At 36.9% G+C, this 14,857-nt stretch overlaps 1 protein-coding gene across 4 annotated transcripts in view; it reads right to left on the minus strand.

Moving 5' to 3' along the window:
• The window catches only part of fndc3a (fibronectin type III domain containing 3A), a 235,403-nt gene that overhangs the window by 58,458 nt on the left and 162,088 nt on the right, over positions 1 to 14,857 (minus strand). For 3 of the 4 annotated variants that reach the window (XR_010018366.1, XM_063051120.1, XM_063051122.1), the window contains 3 exons: positions 14,495 to 14,770; positions 11,992 to 12,050; positions 3,215 to 3,372 (listed from right to left, as the gene is read on the minus strand). Coding sequence is in view for 3 of the 4 variants with exons in the window: in XM_063051120.1 (XP_062907190.1) it covers positions 3,215 to 3,372; positions 11,992 to 12,050; positions 14,495 to 14,770 (493 nt within the window). In the remaining variant the exon portion in view is untranslated. The remainder of the gene's footprint in view (positions 1 to 3,214; positions 3,373 to 11,991; positions 12,051 to 14,494; positions 14,771 to 14,857) is intronic. The other variant, XM_063051121.1, reaches the window with a different exon arrangement.

Here is a 14,857-nt window from a genome sequence, read left to right on the forward strand (position 1 = left end):
GCCTCATCATGACACAAGAGGAGGCCATGGACTCACACGACAGAATAGGAATGTGAATCGAAATTAAAATGTTTGGCCACCAGGGAGTTCCACTTTTGGCAGATGCAGCACAGGTGCTTGATGAAGCAGTCCACCAATTTATAATGGGTCTCACCAATGAAGAGGAGGCCGCATAGATGGCCTCAGTAGAGTCAGAGGTGAATAGGCAGGTGTAGCACTTAGGCTGCTTGCAGGGATAAGCGCCAGAGGAGGGAGGTTAGTGGGAAGGGATGAATAGACAAAGAATAAATGGAAGGAGTAATCCTTGTGGAAAACGGGGGGGGCGGGGGGAGGAGGAGGTGAAGATGTGGTTGGAGGTAGGATTCCTTTGGAGATGGTGGAAATTGCAGAGAATAATGAGTTGGATGCACAGACTCCTAGGATGGTAGGTAAACAGAAGAGGAACTCTACCACTGTTAAGGTGGCAAAAAGATGTGCGTGAGAACAGCATCAATGATAGAATCAATGAAATAGCTTCCTGTTAAATATTAAAGCCTAAACCTGATTGCTGGATTGGCTTTGTAGCTGACTCAATATTACTGAAACTAAGACTTTTGAGCTGTATGCACTTAGTATCCATGCCCCCTGCAGAATAACTTGTTGAAAGTAAAGGGGTTTTGTTGTCTAGTCCTGTAAGGGGAAGAGAAAATCAGTGGAGAAACAATGTAAATTGAAAAAGGATGTGAAGGGAAGCCTATTAAGCAGTGCTGAAGAAATTAACGAAGTGATAGTGAAGGAGATACAATAAATGAGGCAGGAAGGGGAAGAAACAAGGACCAGATAAGGGCAATGTGTGGTTAGGAGATGGGAAGTGTAAAGCATACAGAGGGTTAAAGGAAGCTCCCAATCTTCAGTTAAAAACCCACTTCATGTAATTTTCATCCAACTAATTATTTCACACTTTGTTCACAGTAATGGTTACAATTAATCACGAACACCTGTGGGTAAATTGCTTATTTTCTCACATTTCTGAAGCAGAATAAGAAAATGTTATTTCCTTCTTTTATTTCAATTTGATACTTCGGATTCTTAAAACAAAATTGAGGGAAATGGGCATGAAAAGAAGGTAATCAGAAGATAAAAGCTAAATGAAGGAAGAAAACTATTGAAGGTTAAAGATCACATACTTGATAGCAAGGCAAGGGGGAAGTGAATTGAAGGAAAGATTATACACTTTAAAATGGAAGAGAGTGGACAAGTGATGGGCACAAATATGTAATTATAGGTGTATTGGAAAGAAAGGTGGGCAGGAAATGCAAGGGAGCACCAGAAATGAATAAATGAAAATGCAAAGCAAATAGATTTTGGATGTTATTTAAGGTCTGCTTTTTGCAGATTCCACTGCATATTCTGCTACTGAAATCCCTTTCCCTTGTCATAGCAATTACTACTAAAAGATGGAGAGCTTAAAGCAAGAAAGTCAGACACATGCATACAATAAAAATAGCTGATAAAGTAATTGTGAATCATTAATATTCCTGTTCAGTCCATTAATTATTAATCAGTAACAGAGCAAAACTTTCATGTCTGAATACAATTCCTTTCCTGGTACATTCTTAGAGAACTTGTCTGGTGCCTGTAGTGCTTCTTTCTTTTGCTCCTCAAAATACTCAAGGGACATCTTATCTCTAAACTTTCCAATCATTGCCTTAACTCACCATGGAATGTTAACTAACATTTAAAAAGTTAAATTATTTGTAATGACAAAAAGATTGGCAACATTGTGAATACTGTAGAAGATAGCCAAACGATACAGTGAGATAATAGATCAATTGCACATGTGGGGGGAGAAATGAAAGATGGAGTTTAATCTGGGCAAGCGTGAGATGTTGCACTTTTGGAGATCAAATATAAATGAAATCAATACAATTAATGGCAGGACCCTTAATAGAACCGAGGTACAGAAGGATCTTAGGGTCTGAGTCCATAGCTCTCGCACAAGTTGAGATAGCGGTGAAGAAGAAATATAGCATGTTTAAAGCAACAAACAATCTGCTGGAGGAACTCAGCAAGTTAACCAGAAACTGAGAAGGCAAGGAATTGTCAATGTTTTTGGTTGAAAACTCAGTATCTTGATGCAGGGTTTCAACATGAAACATCAGTAATTCCTTTCCTTCCACAAATGCTTCCCGACCAGTTGAGCTCCTCCAGCAAAATGTTTATTACTTCAGATTTCAACAACAACAGTCTCTCAAGTCTTGTCTGGCATGCTTGCCTTTATTAGTTGATGTAAGTCAGAAAGTTATGCAATGTTAAGAAACTTTGGTAAGGCCATATCTGGAGATAAGTGTTCAATTCTGGTTGCTCCATTATATGGAAGACGTAGAGCTTTTGGAGAGGGTGCAGAAGAGATTTACAGGATGCTGCCATGATTGAGGACAGGTGCTAGGAGAGACTGAACAAACAGGGGCTGCTTTCTTTGGAGTAGTGAAGGCTGAAGGGAGACCTGAAAGAAGCTTTTAAAGATTATGAGAGGAACAGATCTTTTTCCTAGGGTCAAAATGTGTGATTTAAGTTGAAAGGGGGAAAAGTTCAAAGGAGATGTGCATGGCATTTTTTAAAAACAAAAAGCAATGGGTGCCTAGAATGCATTGTTATGGGTAGCAGTGGAGGCAAACTCAATAGGAGGCATTTAAAAGAGACATGAATATGCAGAGATTGGAGATATGGAAATGTGCAGGCAAATGGGATTAGAGCAACTAGGCATCATTATCTTAATTAGTTTAGTTTAGCATTGTGGATTGAAGGACTTGTTCCTGTGCTATACTGTTCTATCATCATTGATTATTTTAAGCCCTGGCAATGATGTAACCAATATAATATCCTAATTTACTTTTAGAGGCAAAATGTAATTTTATTTCAGCAACAAGCTTCAATAATACTACCAGCAGAGATTCTACTTAGCTTTTCTGCTAATGGAAGAATAGAATTTTGTTAAATCTGTAGTTTCTCTTTAATGAGTAACATTTTCCTGTTTTGTGAAGTACTTTGTTTAGAAAATGTTACAGTTATTCTTTAATCAACAGGTGAAAGACTAGTGAAACTTAGAAAATCATTTAATCCAGGTAAATATGTTAAGATATATAAACGTTTACAACAATGAATTTTGATTTATACTACTGTACATTGTCCACATTTAAAAATTAGCTATTAATTACAGTGAAAGTTTACATACACATAAGCAATTTTGAACTTCTCATCTTTCCCACCATTTGAAATAGCAACTTCATAGCTGTAGGGTTCAGATAAAAAATCACTAGCAGCATCATCATTTATTGCGGCTGAAGGAGGAGCCCAAGTGAGGACAACTGTTCTTGCCTGGATGTCAGATACCTACAAAAACAATTAAACATCCAAATGAAATAATTAGGGCAGATGTGCTAAAGAAATTGTATTACAAACCCAACACCCTTCAGCGATTTGGTCAGGCCAAAACCTACAAGAAGTGACCAACTGATGATCATGGGAACAACTGGTAAATCTGTTAGAAGGACTAGAGCGTGCATGACATTGCAAAATTAATTTCAAGATATTTAGTATTCAGCATGATAGAGAAATGGACAATACTGTAAATACAAATTGTTGCCAGTGACACCAATATCCCACATAAAGAATTTTAACAAAGACCACTGTTTTTTTCAACCTATAGAATGACTTAAATATTCCATCCGATCAGACCACCATGTAAATGGGCAGAGAATTGTTGCAACCAAACTGCACTTCTGCTCTTGGACAGGCTTCCATGCTGTGAATCAGAATGAAAATACAGGCATGGCTGCAAGCTGTTATCTTTCTGTGGGCCTAATCCTCATTGTTACCAATCAACCAAAAATGCAAGCCTCAAATGTGGATCCTGAATAAAAAAGCTCTTCAAGTATAACTTCTGGATTTTATTCATCTTTGCTGCTACACCTTTTAGGCCTTGAGGTATTGATACAATGCACAGATACAGAATATTTACTTTTGAGAGTAGAGTGCTGGGCCTATACAGTATCTGCAGTTAGACACTTCACTCCAGTGACTTGCAACAAGAAAGAACAAACCTTGAATACTTAAAACCCTGCAGTAAATTAACAGGGTTTCCATTTGTTTTTACTTAGTACCTGAGAAATTGCTGCTAAGGTCCAGTTTGAACAATATTGGATCATATTTTTTCAATCAAAAACACAAAATGCTATTTGTCCTCCATTTAATATCTCAGAAACATAGAAAACCTACAGCACAATACAGGCAGTTCGGCCCACAATGCTGTGCCAAACATGTACTTACTTTAGAAATTACCTAGGGTTACCCATAGCCTTCTATTTTTCTAAGCTCCATGTACCTGTCCAGGAGACTCTTAAAACAAGTTATCGTATCCTCCTCCACCACTGCCATCAGCAGTCCACTCCACGCACTCACCACTCTCTGCATAAAAAACTTGCCCCTGACATCTGCTCCATACCTACTTCCAAGCACCTTAAAACTGTGCCCTCTCGTGTTAGCCATTTCAGCCCTGGGAAAAAGCCTCTGGCTATCCACACGATCAATGCTCCTCATCATCTTATACACCTCTATCAGGTCACCTCTCATCCTCCATCGCTCCAAGGAGAAAAGGCCAAGTTCAGTTAACCTATTTTCATAGGGCGTGCTCCCAAATCGAGGCAAAATCCTTGTAAATCTTCTCTGCACCCTTTCTATAGTTTCCACATCCTTCCTGTAGTGAAGTGACCAGAACTGAGCACAATACTCCAAGTGGGATCTGACCAGATGTTATAAAGCTGTAACATTACCTCTTGGCTCTTAAACTCAATCCCACAGTTGACTTGTGACTTGTTCAAAATCTTGGACTTGTTCAAAGAAAAATCAAGACCTATTTGTGTATGCAGGTTATTAATAGTAACTGAAGGGTTTCAATAAATCAGTCAGCTCTACTTTGTAATTAGTTCTGTTCAAAAACAAGGTGAAAAATTGCATAAGCAGAGTTCCTGTGCCCCACTTACTTTCACACTGAGTTTGGCCATTGGTTGCAATGCTTAAGTTACAGCCCTATAACATCAGTTAGAACCCATGCACTTTCCTGTGAGGAATAAATGTTGTAAAATTGCTCTGTTGAATTGGATTGCTTGGGGTTGACATATGCAGTAATATACTGCTATCCTTGCAGAATGGACATACCTTTGGGACTTGCAGCATTTTAAGTTTCAAGGAAGATTCTTGTTATCAAAAAGGCTTCATTATAATATCAGCAAATAAAGATGTAACCTTAAGTAATAATAGTATAAAAATCTCAGTGAATTTAGATAGGGATAGGAAGGAATAATGTGGAAAGCTGGAGTACATCCATCAGATTGTAATAGGGTTAAAAATAGATTAAAGATCTTAAGTTTGAATTTATAAAAATGTGTTGGCAAGTAAACCTAAGATACCAAATGGTTTAGAATAAACAATTTAACATCAATTAATACAATTATAATCTATTTAACAGATTGTAATTTAAAAGCAGATACAGTAAGGAAGTATAAACTTCCTTACAACTGATGCATAAAAGTTGAACAAAAAGCCACATCAGTGATAAACTAAATATATATTCAAGATAAGTTTATCACACTGATCCTCTTAAAGTGTGAAAAATATTTACAGATATATTCTCACAGCACTGACTGCTAAGCTTATAATTGATGGCATAAGAAACAATTACAGGTATTCCTTGATTACTAGCAAAAACAGAACTGAATTTTAGGGAACATGTTCTCTATTTACAAGAAGACTTTTTTTATTGTAACAATCGAAAGATCAATATTTACAATATGCAGCAACTGAAATCTTAGCAGCACAGATCACTCTTCACTGGACTGACAGCAACTTTGGAATAAACCTGCAAATGCATACCATTAACCAAAGTAGCTGTAGGAAGAATCTTCAGCCTGTTAACATAACTGACGACTGATACTGCTGGCAATTGTAAACAGATTTCTATTAGTTATAGGAGTATATTAATCCTGAAAATGCATCATGGGTTACGAAAGGCAAAAATGTTGTAATGGAAGGAAAGGGGAAAAAAAGGGTTAAGCATGTGGTTATTAGATAAGAATCAATAGCATGTGTCCTGATTTTGATAATAAAGCAGAAAAAGTGAAAAGCTTACGGCAGGAATGGGGAGGAGATGGTTTTTTTGGAAGTGCTATCGGATTAGATTGTATAACTATTATTTATTTTCTTTGCAGTTTATCAATTTATGCATGCTTGTATTTTATATAACTACCTATATACATGTAACTGTTTAACATGTTTCCCAGTGGTCACAGTACGTATATACAATAGTTCAGTGTGTCCCCTAGTGGTACAGTTCTTTACATGATACTGGAATTTTCTCTTGTATTGCATTATTTCAATAGAGGCTACCTGATTGGTTAACTCTTATCTACAAATTTTAATGAAATGTCTCTATCTATAAGAGTATAAGATGGGCTGAAAATGTTGACCCAACATCTCTATTCCTTTCTTCTCTGTTCTAATTTCCAATGTCGTATTAGTGCTTAATAAAATGATTGTGAAACAACCAGCTTTGTGTTTTTTTCTTGACTTCCAAAAGAACCTTGGATCAAACACATCAGACTCCGACAATTTGCCATAGTCAGCAAGCATGGTTGCGAAGTTTTAAGGACTCAGAAGAATCACAGATCAATTGGAAACCTTTAGTGTGCAAACAAAGGAGGTAAGAGCATCCTCAATTTCAAACTCTCTGAGAATTGACTGGTCTGGCTTCAATATACCATCTGGTGGAAGTGTAGGAATGAAGAAACTACTATACACTGCTATTTTAAAAAACTGATTTGTAAAATACTTAAATACATGCAAGCCAATGGGGTATAATATGTACAAGCCGGTGGGGGATGGAAGAAAACTGGTTGCAGGAAAATCTATTGAAACTTTGGTTGCAATCTGCTGATATTTCTAGATCGCAGTCAGAGTAATAAAAATTATGTAATAATCAAATTTACATGAGATTGAATTAAAACAATGGACAAAGCCGCTGAACCAAGCTTTTACCTGAATAAAACATCTCAGTTTGATTAAATTTAATGAAAAATCCGGATAAAAAATACAATGTTAAGTTGATTAAGAAGGCATGTTATAAGATCCAGAGAATGCCTAAGGAAAATGAAAAACCTAGTGTGTGAGTTAAAAGATAAGAACGCATGGTAGGTGGGATTGAAGTGCCAGTGAATAAAAAGTCAACAGGGTGAGTAAAGAATTTTACTAATCAATTGGGAAAGAAATGTAAGATGTGTGATTAAATACAAAAACAGCATGATAGATACAATTACAAACAAGAGAAAATCTGCAGATGCTGGAAATCCAAGCAACACACACACACAATGTGATGAAGGGTTTCGGCCTGAAAGGTCGACTGTACTCCTTTCCATAGATGCTGCCTGACCTGCTGAGTTCCTCCAGAACTGTGTGTGGGATAGAGACAGTGAAAAGACTAAGGAGCAAATTTCTGCATTAATTGAATGTCTGAAAAAAAACGTAACTGTAATCAAATCAAAATCCAGTGCACAGAGCTCGGAAGCAAACTGAAGCGATATCAAAAAGCTGAGGAGGAGCCTCAACTGGGTGATCCTGCCAGTGACGCTTCTTTTGAAGTTCCTCCATAGGAAACACGTCTCATACTGTACAGTTCTCTGAGACAGCAACACCATCTGAACTCCGAGGAAGTACAGGGTGAACAGGTCATGGGCTCTACAATGGCCTCTAATGACTCAAGCGAGGACGATAGTGACGAAACAATAAGACTGGCAGCTCGCTCCAATGAAGCCTGAGGGAGTAAAGACAGGCAGGATCGAAGAAGGAACTATAAAAGGAGCTTGACAGTGGATTACTGGGTTGCTAATCAATGCCTTGATAAGCTAAACCCTCTAGTGGCGTATCCATGAACTATTGCCCAGCCACTCAACAATCTGCTGAAAGGCTCTAAACACTCAGATGACTCTGTAAAGACCTACCAAAAGCAATTCAAACTTTAAAAATGACATTGCGTACTGCGACTTCATTAAGAATCCTTGATCCAGGTAAACCATTTACCCTGTATGTCAATGAGCAACACGATAGCAGTCTTAACTCAAGAACATGGAGACCGACAACATCCTGTTCGTTATTACCCTACTAGAGGCCTGTACACATATGGCTCCTCAACAATTAAGAGAGGAATTTGAATGGCTGATGGGCCATTATTTCTAAAACTGAAATGCTGGCATCAGAAAGCATGGCTCCTGATACCACTACGCAACAGGGAGAACCTAAGGCTCCAATTGAAGCCTGTAAGGTGGCAGAAGGACGATCAGCTAAGACTGATTCACAGTTGAACATACAAGACATTCGAAGAGTGCATGGCATGCTAGAAAACAAAGGAGTAGCGGAAAATCTACCACAATTAAGTGCTCCTGCCTCATCTAGTCCATTTTTACACTTACAAGTGGGCTGCATTATCTTGCCAAAGTGTCAAGGACACCCAGATGTACTGGTAATGGTGGACACGTTTTCAAGATGGGTGGAAACTATTTTAGCTAAGTAAGCCACTGCCACACACACACACAAAGCAAAAAACTGTGATCAAAGACTACATTCCTAAATGGGGATTGCCATGTCACATTGACTCTGACCAAGTAATACATTTCACTGGGAGTGTTTGTCAGGAATTATGTCGGCCGATGAACATTAAATGGTCTTTTTATTGTCTACAGCACACAGAGTCATCAGGATAAGTCGAACGAATGAATGGAGCCATCAAACAATGATGAAATATCACGAGGAAGGTGTGCCATGACCTATGGCTCTAATGGTGCATCAGAACAACCCCAAACAAAAAATCTAAATTCAAGGTAGTAACAGGACATCCTACATCACTACCAGGAGTCCTCGATCTCAGAGAGGCTGATATACACATTATGACAGACAGTTTAGTTGATTATTTGGTGAAATTAACCCAAGCTGTCCAGTCTGCTTCTCAACAGGTTTCTGCCACTTGGAGTGATCCAACAGAAGGAGGATATACCCTGATTACTGATGAGTGGGTTCTTATCAAGTGCTGTAATTACCAATTTGACAGTGGAAGTAGAAGGTAAAAGTAAGTGGATTTATGCCAGTCACTGCAAGTGAGCTAAGGTGGTACCCGAACAGGACAACAAGCGCTGTGGTTAATGTGCTAGTAACCTCTAACTCAGTGCCTACACTGCTGGGCTAGAGAGAAAAAATTACTATTAACCACCAGAAGACTTCAGGGTCGACAGCAATTGGACATTATGAAATTTGTTCTAATACCATTTGTTGTTATAATTTTGCCAAATTTCCCTATGTACGATGACTACTAATATTTGTACTGATATGTTTTATCATTGCTTATATGTTTTATTTGTACAAGGATGATGATTAATAGAATAATTCATACTCATATAAGCGTGCTTACTAATCTACCTATCCATGATCTAATCCTATTAATAATTTTTGATATTTCGTATTTTATGATAATTTTATACAACATAGATACGTTACTCTGCCTCTGAAATTTCAGATGTAATGATTGTAAATGTGTGATTTAGTGTCAAAGGGGGAATGTTGGATTAGACTGTATAATTGTTATTTTCTTTACAGTTTAACCACTTTTTTTTTTAAACAGTTTATGCCTCTTTCTTGACTTCTGATCAAAAACATCAGAATCTGACTGTGCTAACACATTCAACTCCAGTTATGGCTGGTTTAAACTTGACAGGAAAGACAAAAAGTGCTGATTCCATGATAACAGAAAATTTCCAAAGGAGCTGAAGTTATTTACTGTGATGGTGGCTACTCTTCTAAACAAGTTTAGTGAGAATGAAACAGGGCTGCTTTAGAAGAAAAAAATACCTTTACACACATTCATCTCAAGACAGGTGAAGTTTGCCATATTCATTTAGGGGACAATGTCAAGGTTGATTGCAAGATTAAGCCTTTTTGAGCTAGTAGATAATCCAAGAGTTCTAAAACGATACTCAAAAGCCTACCTTTCTGTTGGTTGGTGATTTAATTTTTAAAAACTCAGATTATTATTCCAATGCTAGAATGATCTTCCTTGAGCATTTTCTTTCCTCCTTCATCAAGTGATATTGAGGAAGAATATGGACAACAAAGGTATTACTCTTCATCAACATTTGGTTAATGTCAAGGATATGACTGACAAAATGTAAGTAGCATTTTTGTCCCCCAGTGCCAAGCCTTTGATGATGGTGTTATTACTACATTTAAGCTTTACTACCTGCATTGTGTAATGAGGCATATCATTTTAGACTTGGCTGACAATGACAAATCTGGAAGAGGTATGACATCAGGATATTCAAACTATACCAAATGGCCTGCAGAATGATGTAATCTCTACAACAATAAGCACTGTTTGGATATCACTGCCTGAATGGGCTCACTATTCCCACAGAGTCAAGTTAGCAAATGAGGCTAGGATTGTTAAAGTTGACTAAGGAAGAACAATAGAACCATGTGGCAGAGAGCTTGCAAATGATGATTTGCTGGAACTTGAACAAGACAAGTGAGATGGAGCAAGAAGCGAACATCGTATTACCTCTGTTGGCAATAAGCTTTCACCTCCTTGCTTATCAAAAATCTGCCTCAAATATGAGAGTTTCCAAATAGTCTAATGTAATAAAACAGGATCTTTCTTAAATAGTGTGAAATTAATACATGTTGTGTACAGAGGTATCTAAACGGACTAGAACACAAAATGTTAGAAGCTATCATACTGGTACAGCAAACCATCAGAAAGGCAAATGGAAATGCAATCCTTATTGCATGCATTTAAGTACAAGGGTGAAAAGTATCTCTTCATCTATACAGGGTTTTGATAATTCACATTTGAAGCATTTGAAAGAGCACTGCCTCTGTATATTTTCCTTATATGCAGCTGGATTAATTACTTGGGCTGAAAGGGAAAGATTAAATAGGATGGGCCTATGCAGGACAAATTTATTGAAAGTGGTAAGATTCCAAGTAGTTCTGACATGGTTCCAAGAACCAAATTACATAGTCTGATGACTACAGAGCCTAAGAGAAGGCAAAAAGTTCTTCAGGCAGAGGGTTGAGTGTCTTTGGAATTTGACAAATAGTACTACAGATGTTCATTTGTTGAACATATTCAAGGCTGAAATTGCTCAAGTTTTTGACACAAGGGGGATCAAGGCTTAAAGGATCATGTAGGAAAATGGCAGCACCAGTGGAATAACCATGATACTAATTGGCAGATCAAATCTGAGATGTATGACCTATTTTTTCTGAAATTATAATGTATCTATGCTCAGATGTCTAAAGTGCTTTGATTACATTGAACTAACCAAATATCTAACAGAAGAGAATTTAGAAAAGTTAAAAGAAACTGGACAAAAGATCTAATTTTGATATCAGTAATTGTGTTAATGAAATTTCTTTGAATTTGCTTTGCTGTAAACACTGAAGCATCCAAAAATAAAGAATAACTAATTACAAGTCTCATAAACAAATTTTTAAAAATGGGAAGAGTATAAACTATGTGACAGCCGCACATAAAAGACAAGGTGGTAAGGAGAACTCAGATAGAAAATGTGTGAGAGATAGGCAAAGACACTCTATATAATTCACAATAATTGCATAGAATATTAGTTAGCATTCATTTTTAAATCACATTTATGAAGTTCAGCTATTGCTGTTTGGACTGAATAAATGACAAGCTTGTTGTGGCTTTTCAGTTCATAAAAACATCTTTAATTAACCATCCATTTCAGATGAAAGCCTTCAAAACAAGATTCACTGTGCAGGGAACAAAGACTGATGGTTGCAAATTTTGTTTTAAAAAAAAACAACTACTAAATACAAAAAAATCAACGAACCACAAAATCTCTGAAATTTTGATTTCTCTTTAGAACTTAGTACCCTCCAAATGCCACATACCATCGGTTTGCTAACACTTAGCAAAGCTTCAAGAGCTTTTTTGTTTGCATCTTCATCTGCTAAACAAAAAAAAAAGGTATATTAGTTTGGTAAGTTTCATATCATTTTGACATTGTGAAAACAGTACAATATTATTGTAATAGCTCAAGTTCACCATTACACAATAAAATAACAAGTGGCTTTGTTTAACAATGAGCATTTTGGTTATATTCCTGAGTAACCCAATATCTGTTCCAACATAGAATATGGTCTTCTATTTAAATGCAAGTAAGTTAATGAAGATTTGAATAAACAACAGATGCTTTCCACTTTTGTTTGCTCTTCCCTTCCTGACCTTAATTGAATCAAGCTTTAATACTTTCTCTTGTAGGTCATCCAAGTAGGTGTATTTTACATGGAGGGGATTAAAAAAAATTAGCAGAGCCATATCTGATTGTACAAGGCTACATTTCTAGGCTGAGTTGCATGAAATTGTCCTGTATTTCCTTGAAGTTCGAATGTTCAGAGACAATCTGATGAGCTTCAAATCAAAGGATTCCAACAAAATTGCAAATTATTGCTCTGATATTAATAAACCTGCTTCTAAATTAGCTTTTGAAAGATCTAAGTTCTGCAAGTCTTCACTATTTTAAATAAAATTCAGGTGAAACATGCCTACCCATAACTTGAAGATGTACCTTTTAAAAAATAAGATTTTGAGGATGTTCAGACAATATTTCTCAACAGAATTTTACATTCTATTTTCAAATATGGTGAGGTACATGTGTATTGGATATAAACAAAAACATTTAAATATGCTGAGGTAGAAATAAACATGATAAGTCTTCATAGGTATTAATTCATGTAAGAAAAGCTTCTACCATTTTTAGATGAAAAACACAAGGGTGCAAGATTTGCAATGTGGTGAACAGTAAGCACAGGATAATAATAACTGCACAAGACACAAACTGGCTAGCAGAAAGTGAGATGAAATTTAATACTATTAAGGAAGATGTGGTGGAACATTTATCAGAAAGAACGACATAATACACTTCTTAAGTCATAAGGGAGCAAAGGGAACATGTGCATAAGTCCTGACGAAGGGTCTCGGCCTGAAACTTCGACTGCACCTCTTCCTACAGATGCTGCTTGGCTTGCTGCGTTCACCAGCAACTTTGATGTGTGTTGCATGTGCATAAATCTCTGAAGGTAATAAGGCAGATTGAGAGTGTTGCTGCCATGGGTTCACCAGCTTTATAAATATTGTATAAGACAGGAAAGCATTGAAGTTATGCTGAAACCCTCTGCAACACTGGTTAGGCATGAAATAGACTAGAGTGTCCAAATTTGATCACAGTCTAGGAAGGATACAATAGAGTCCAAGTCACAGAGAGATAAACATAGAAACAGTTCCTTCAGCTGACCAAGTCATGATCTGTCTGATTAGCATGAAGACCAAAGCATTCCACTGTATCTTGGCACATGACAACAATAAATCTATATCAATACTAAGTTTGTGCCAACCATCAAGCCTCCATTTTTACACTAGTGCTTTACCGTACTAATAATTTTCCTATTAATTCCACTCCAGGTTTTGCTACCCATCTACACATTACAAGCAATTTACAATGGCCAATCACCTACCAATGTCCAAAATTTTATGATGTGGGGGGAAACTGCAACACCCAGAGGAAGCCCATGCAGTCACCAGGAAAATATGTAAACTCTGAAGGCAGCACCAGAGATTAGGATTAAATCCAAATCATAAACTGGGACACACTGAAACTTTGAGGTTTTGCCAGGATAGCTCCAGGACTGAGGATTTCAGTAGCAAGGTTTAACTTCAGAAATTGGGAGGATTGTTCTGTCTGAAGTAAAAATGGTGGAAAGGAGATCAGTTGGATCATTATGGAGAGGGGATGTGTAAGGATTTTTTTTAAAACTGCAGTGTGTGGTTATGGTCTGGAACAATCTGCCTTTAAGGCTGGTGGAAAATGAATCAAAAGTAAGACACTGGAAGAGCGAAGACAGAGGAATAGGACTGAATGGTTGCTCTGCAAAGAACTGGCGAGGACACAATGAACCAGGCTGTCTCCTTCTGTCTCATATTTCAATTACAGCAACTTATCCAAATAGTTGGGAAGTGATATACAAAGAACGTCCTGGGAATCATCTGCTCCTATTTGAGAATATTTAGAAACTGGTCACATTTATACACAAGGACAAAATTTTCATCAAAACCTTTACATAATATGAATGTCAGAAAATGGCTAAAAATGCTTACAAAAAGTACCAGAAAGTTATGGAAACATAGACTATTAAGTTTCATCTGCCTTAAGACTCTAGACATACATTTTCACTACCAAGATTATTCATTTTAATATTTTAAGGGAATTCTCAAGAAAATCACTTAATTTCCATTGGAAAATTAGTTCCATGGTACTTAGGAACATAATTGGCTTTAAATTCATTAAGCACTTTTATAACTTGAAAAAGAGTGTAACAAAATATACATAAAACATACCAGACATATCTGTATCTTTTTCAGATGTGCCTTCCTTCTTCTGATCTTGTTTACTCTTCTCATTTCCTACACATGTTTCTAGGGTATCTTGTTCATTCTGTTCACTGGTGAGAGACTCAAAATGGCACTTATGGGGAGATGATGATGGGCTGCTGATTTTGTCTTTTGACCCATTAGCTTGTCTGTCTTTCAGTTTCTTTTGTAAGCGATCATATGCTTTGCTAGTCCTTTCATCTCTATGGATATAGTTGGACCTGCCGTGAGTGGGATGAGATTCTGCAATGCAACAATAAAAGATAATTTTCATGTTAAGAAAAAATCCAATAAATACTTCGGGGAAAGAACATTACTTGGACATATAAC

The sequence above is a fragment of the Mobula hypostoma genome, chromosome 6 (assembly GCF_963921235.1).
Source record: "Mobula hypostoma chromosome 6, sMobHyp1.1, whole genome shotgun sequence".
Taxonomy (NCBI): Eukaryota; Metazoa; Chordata; class Chondrichthyes; order Myliobatiformes; family Myliobatidae; genus Mobula; species Mobula hypostoma.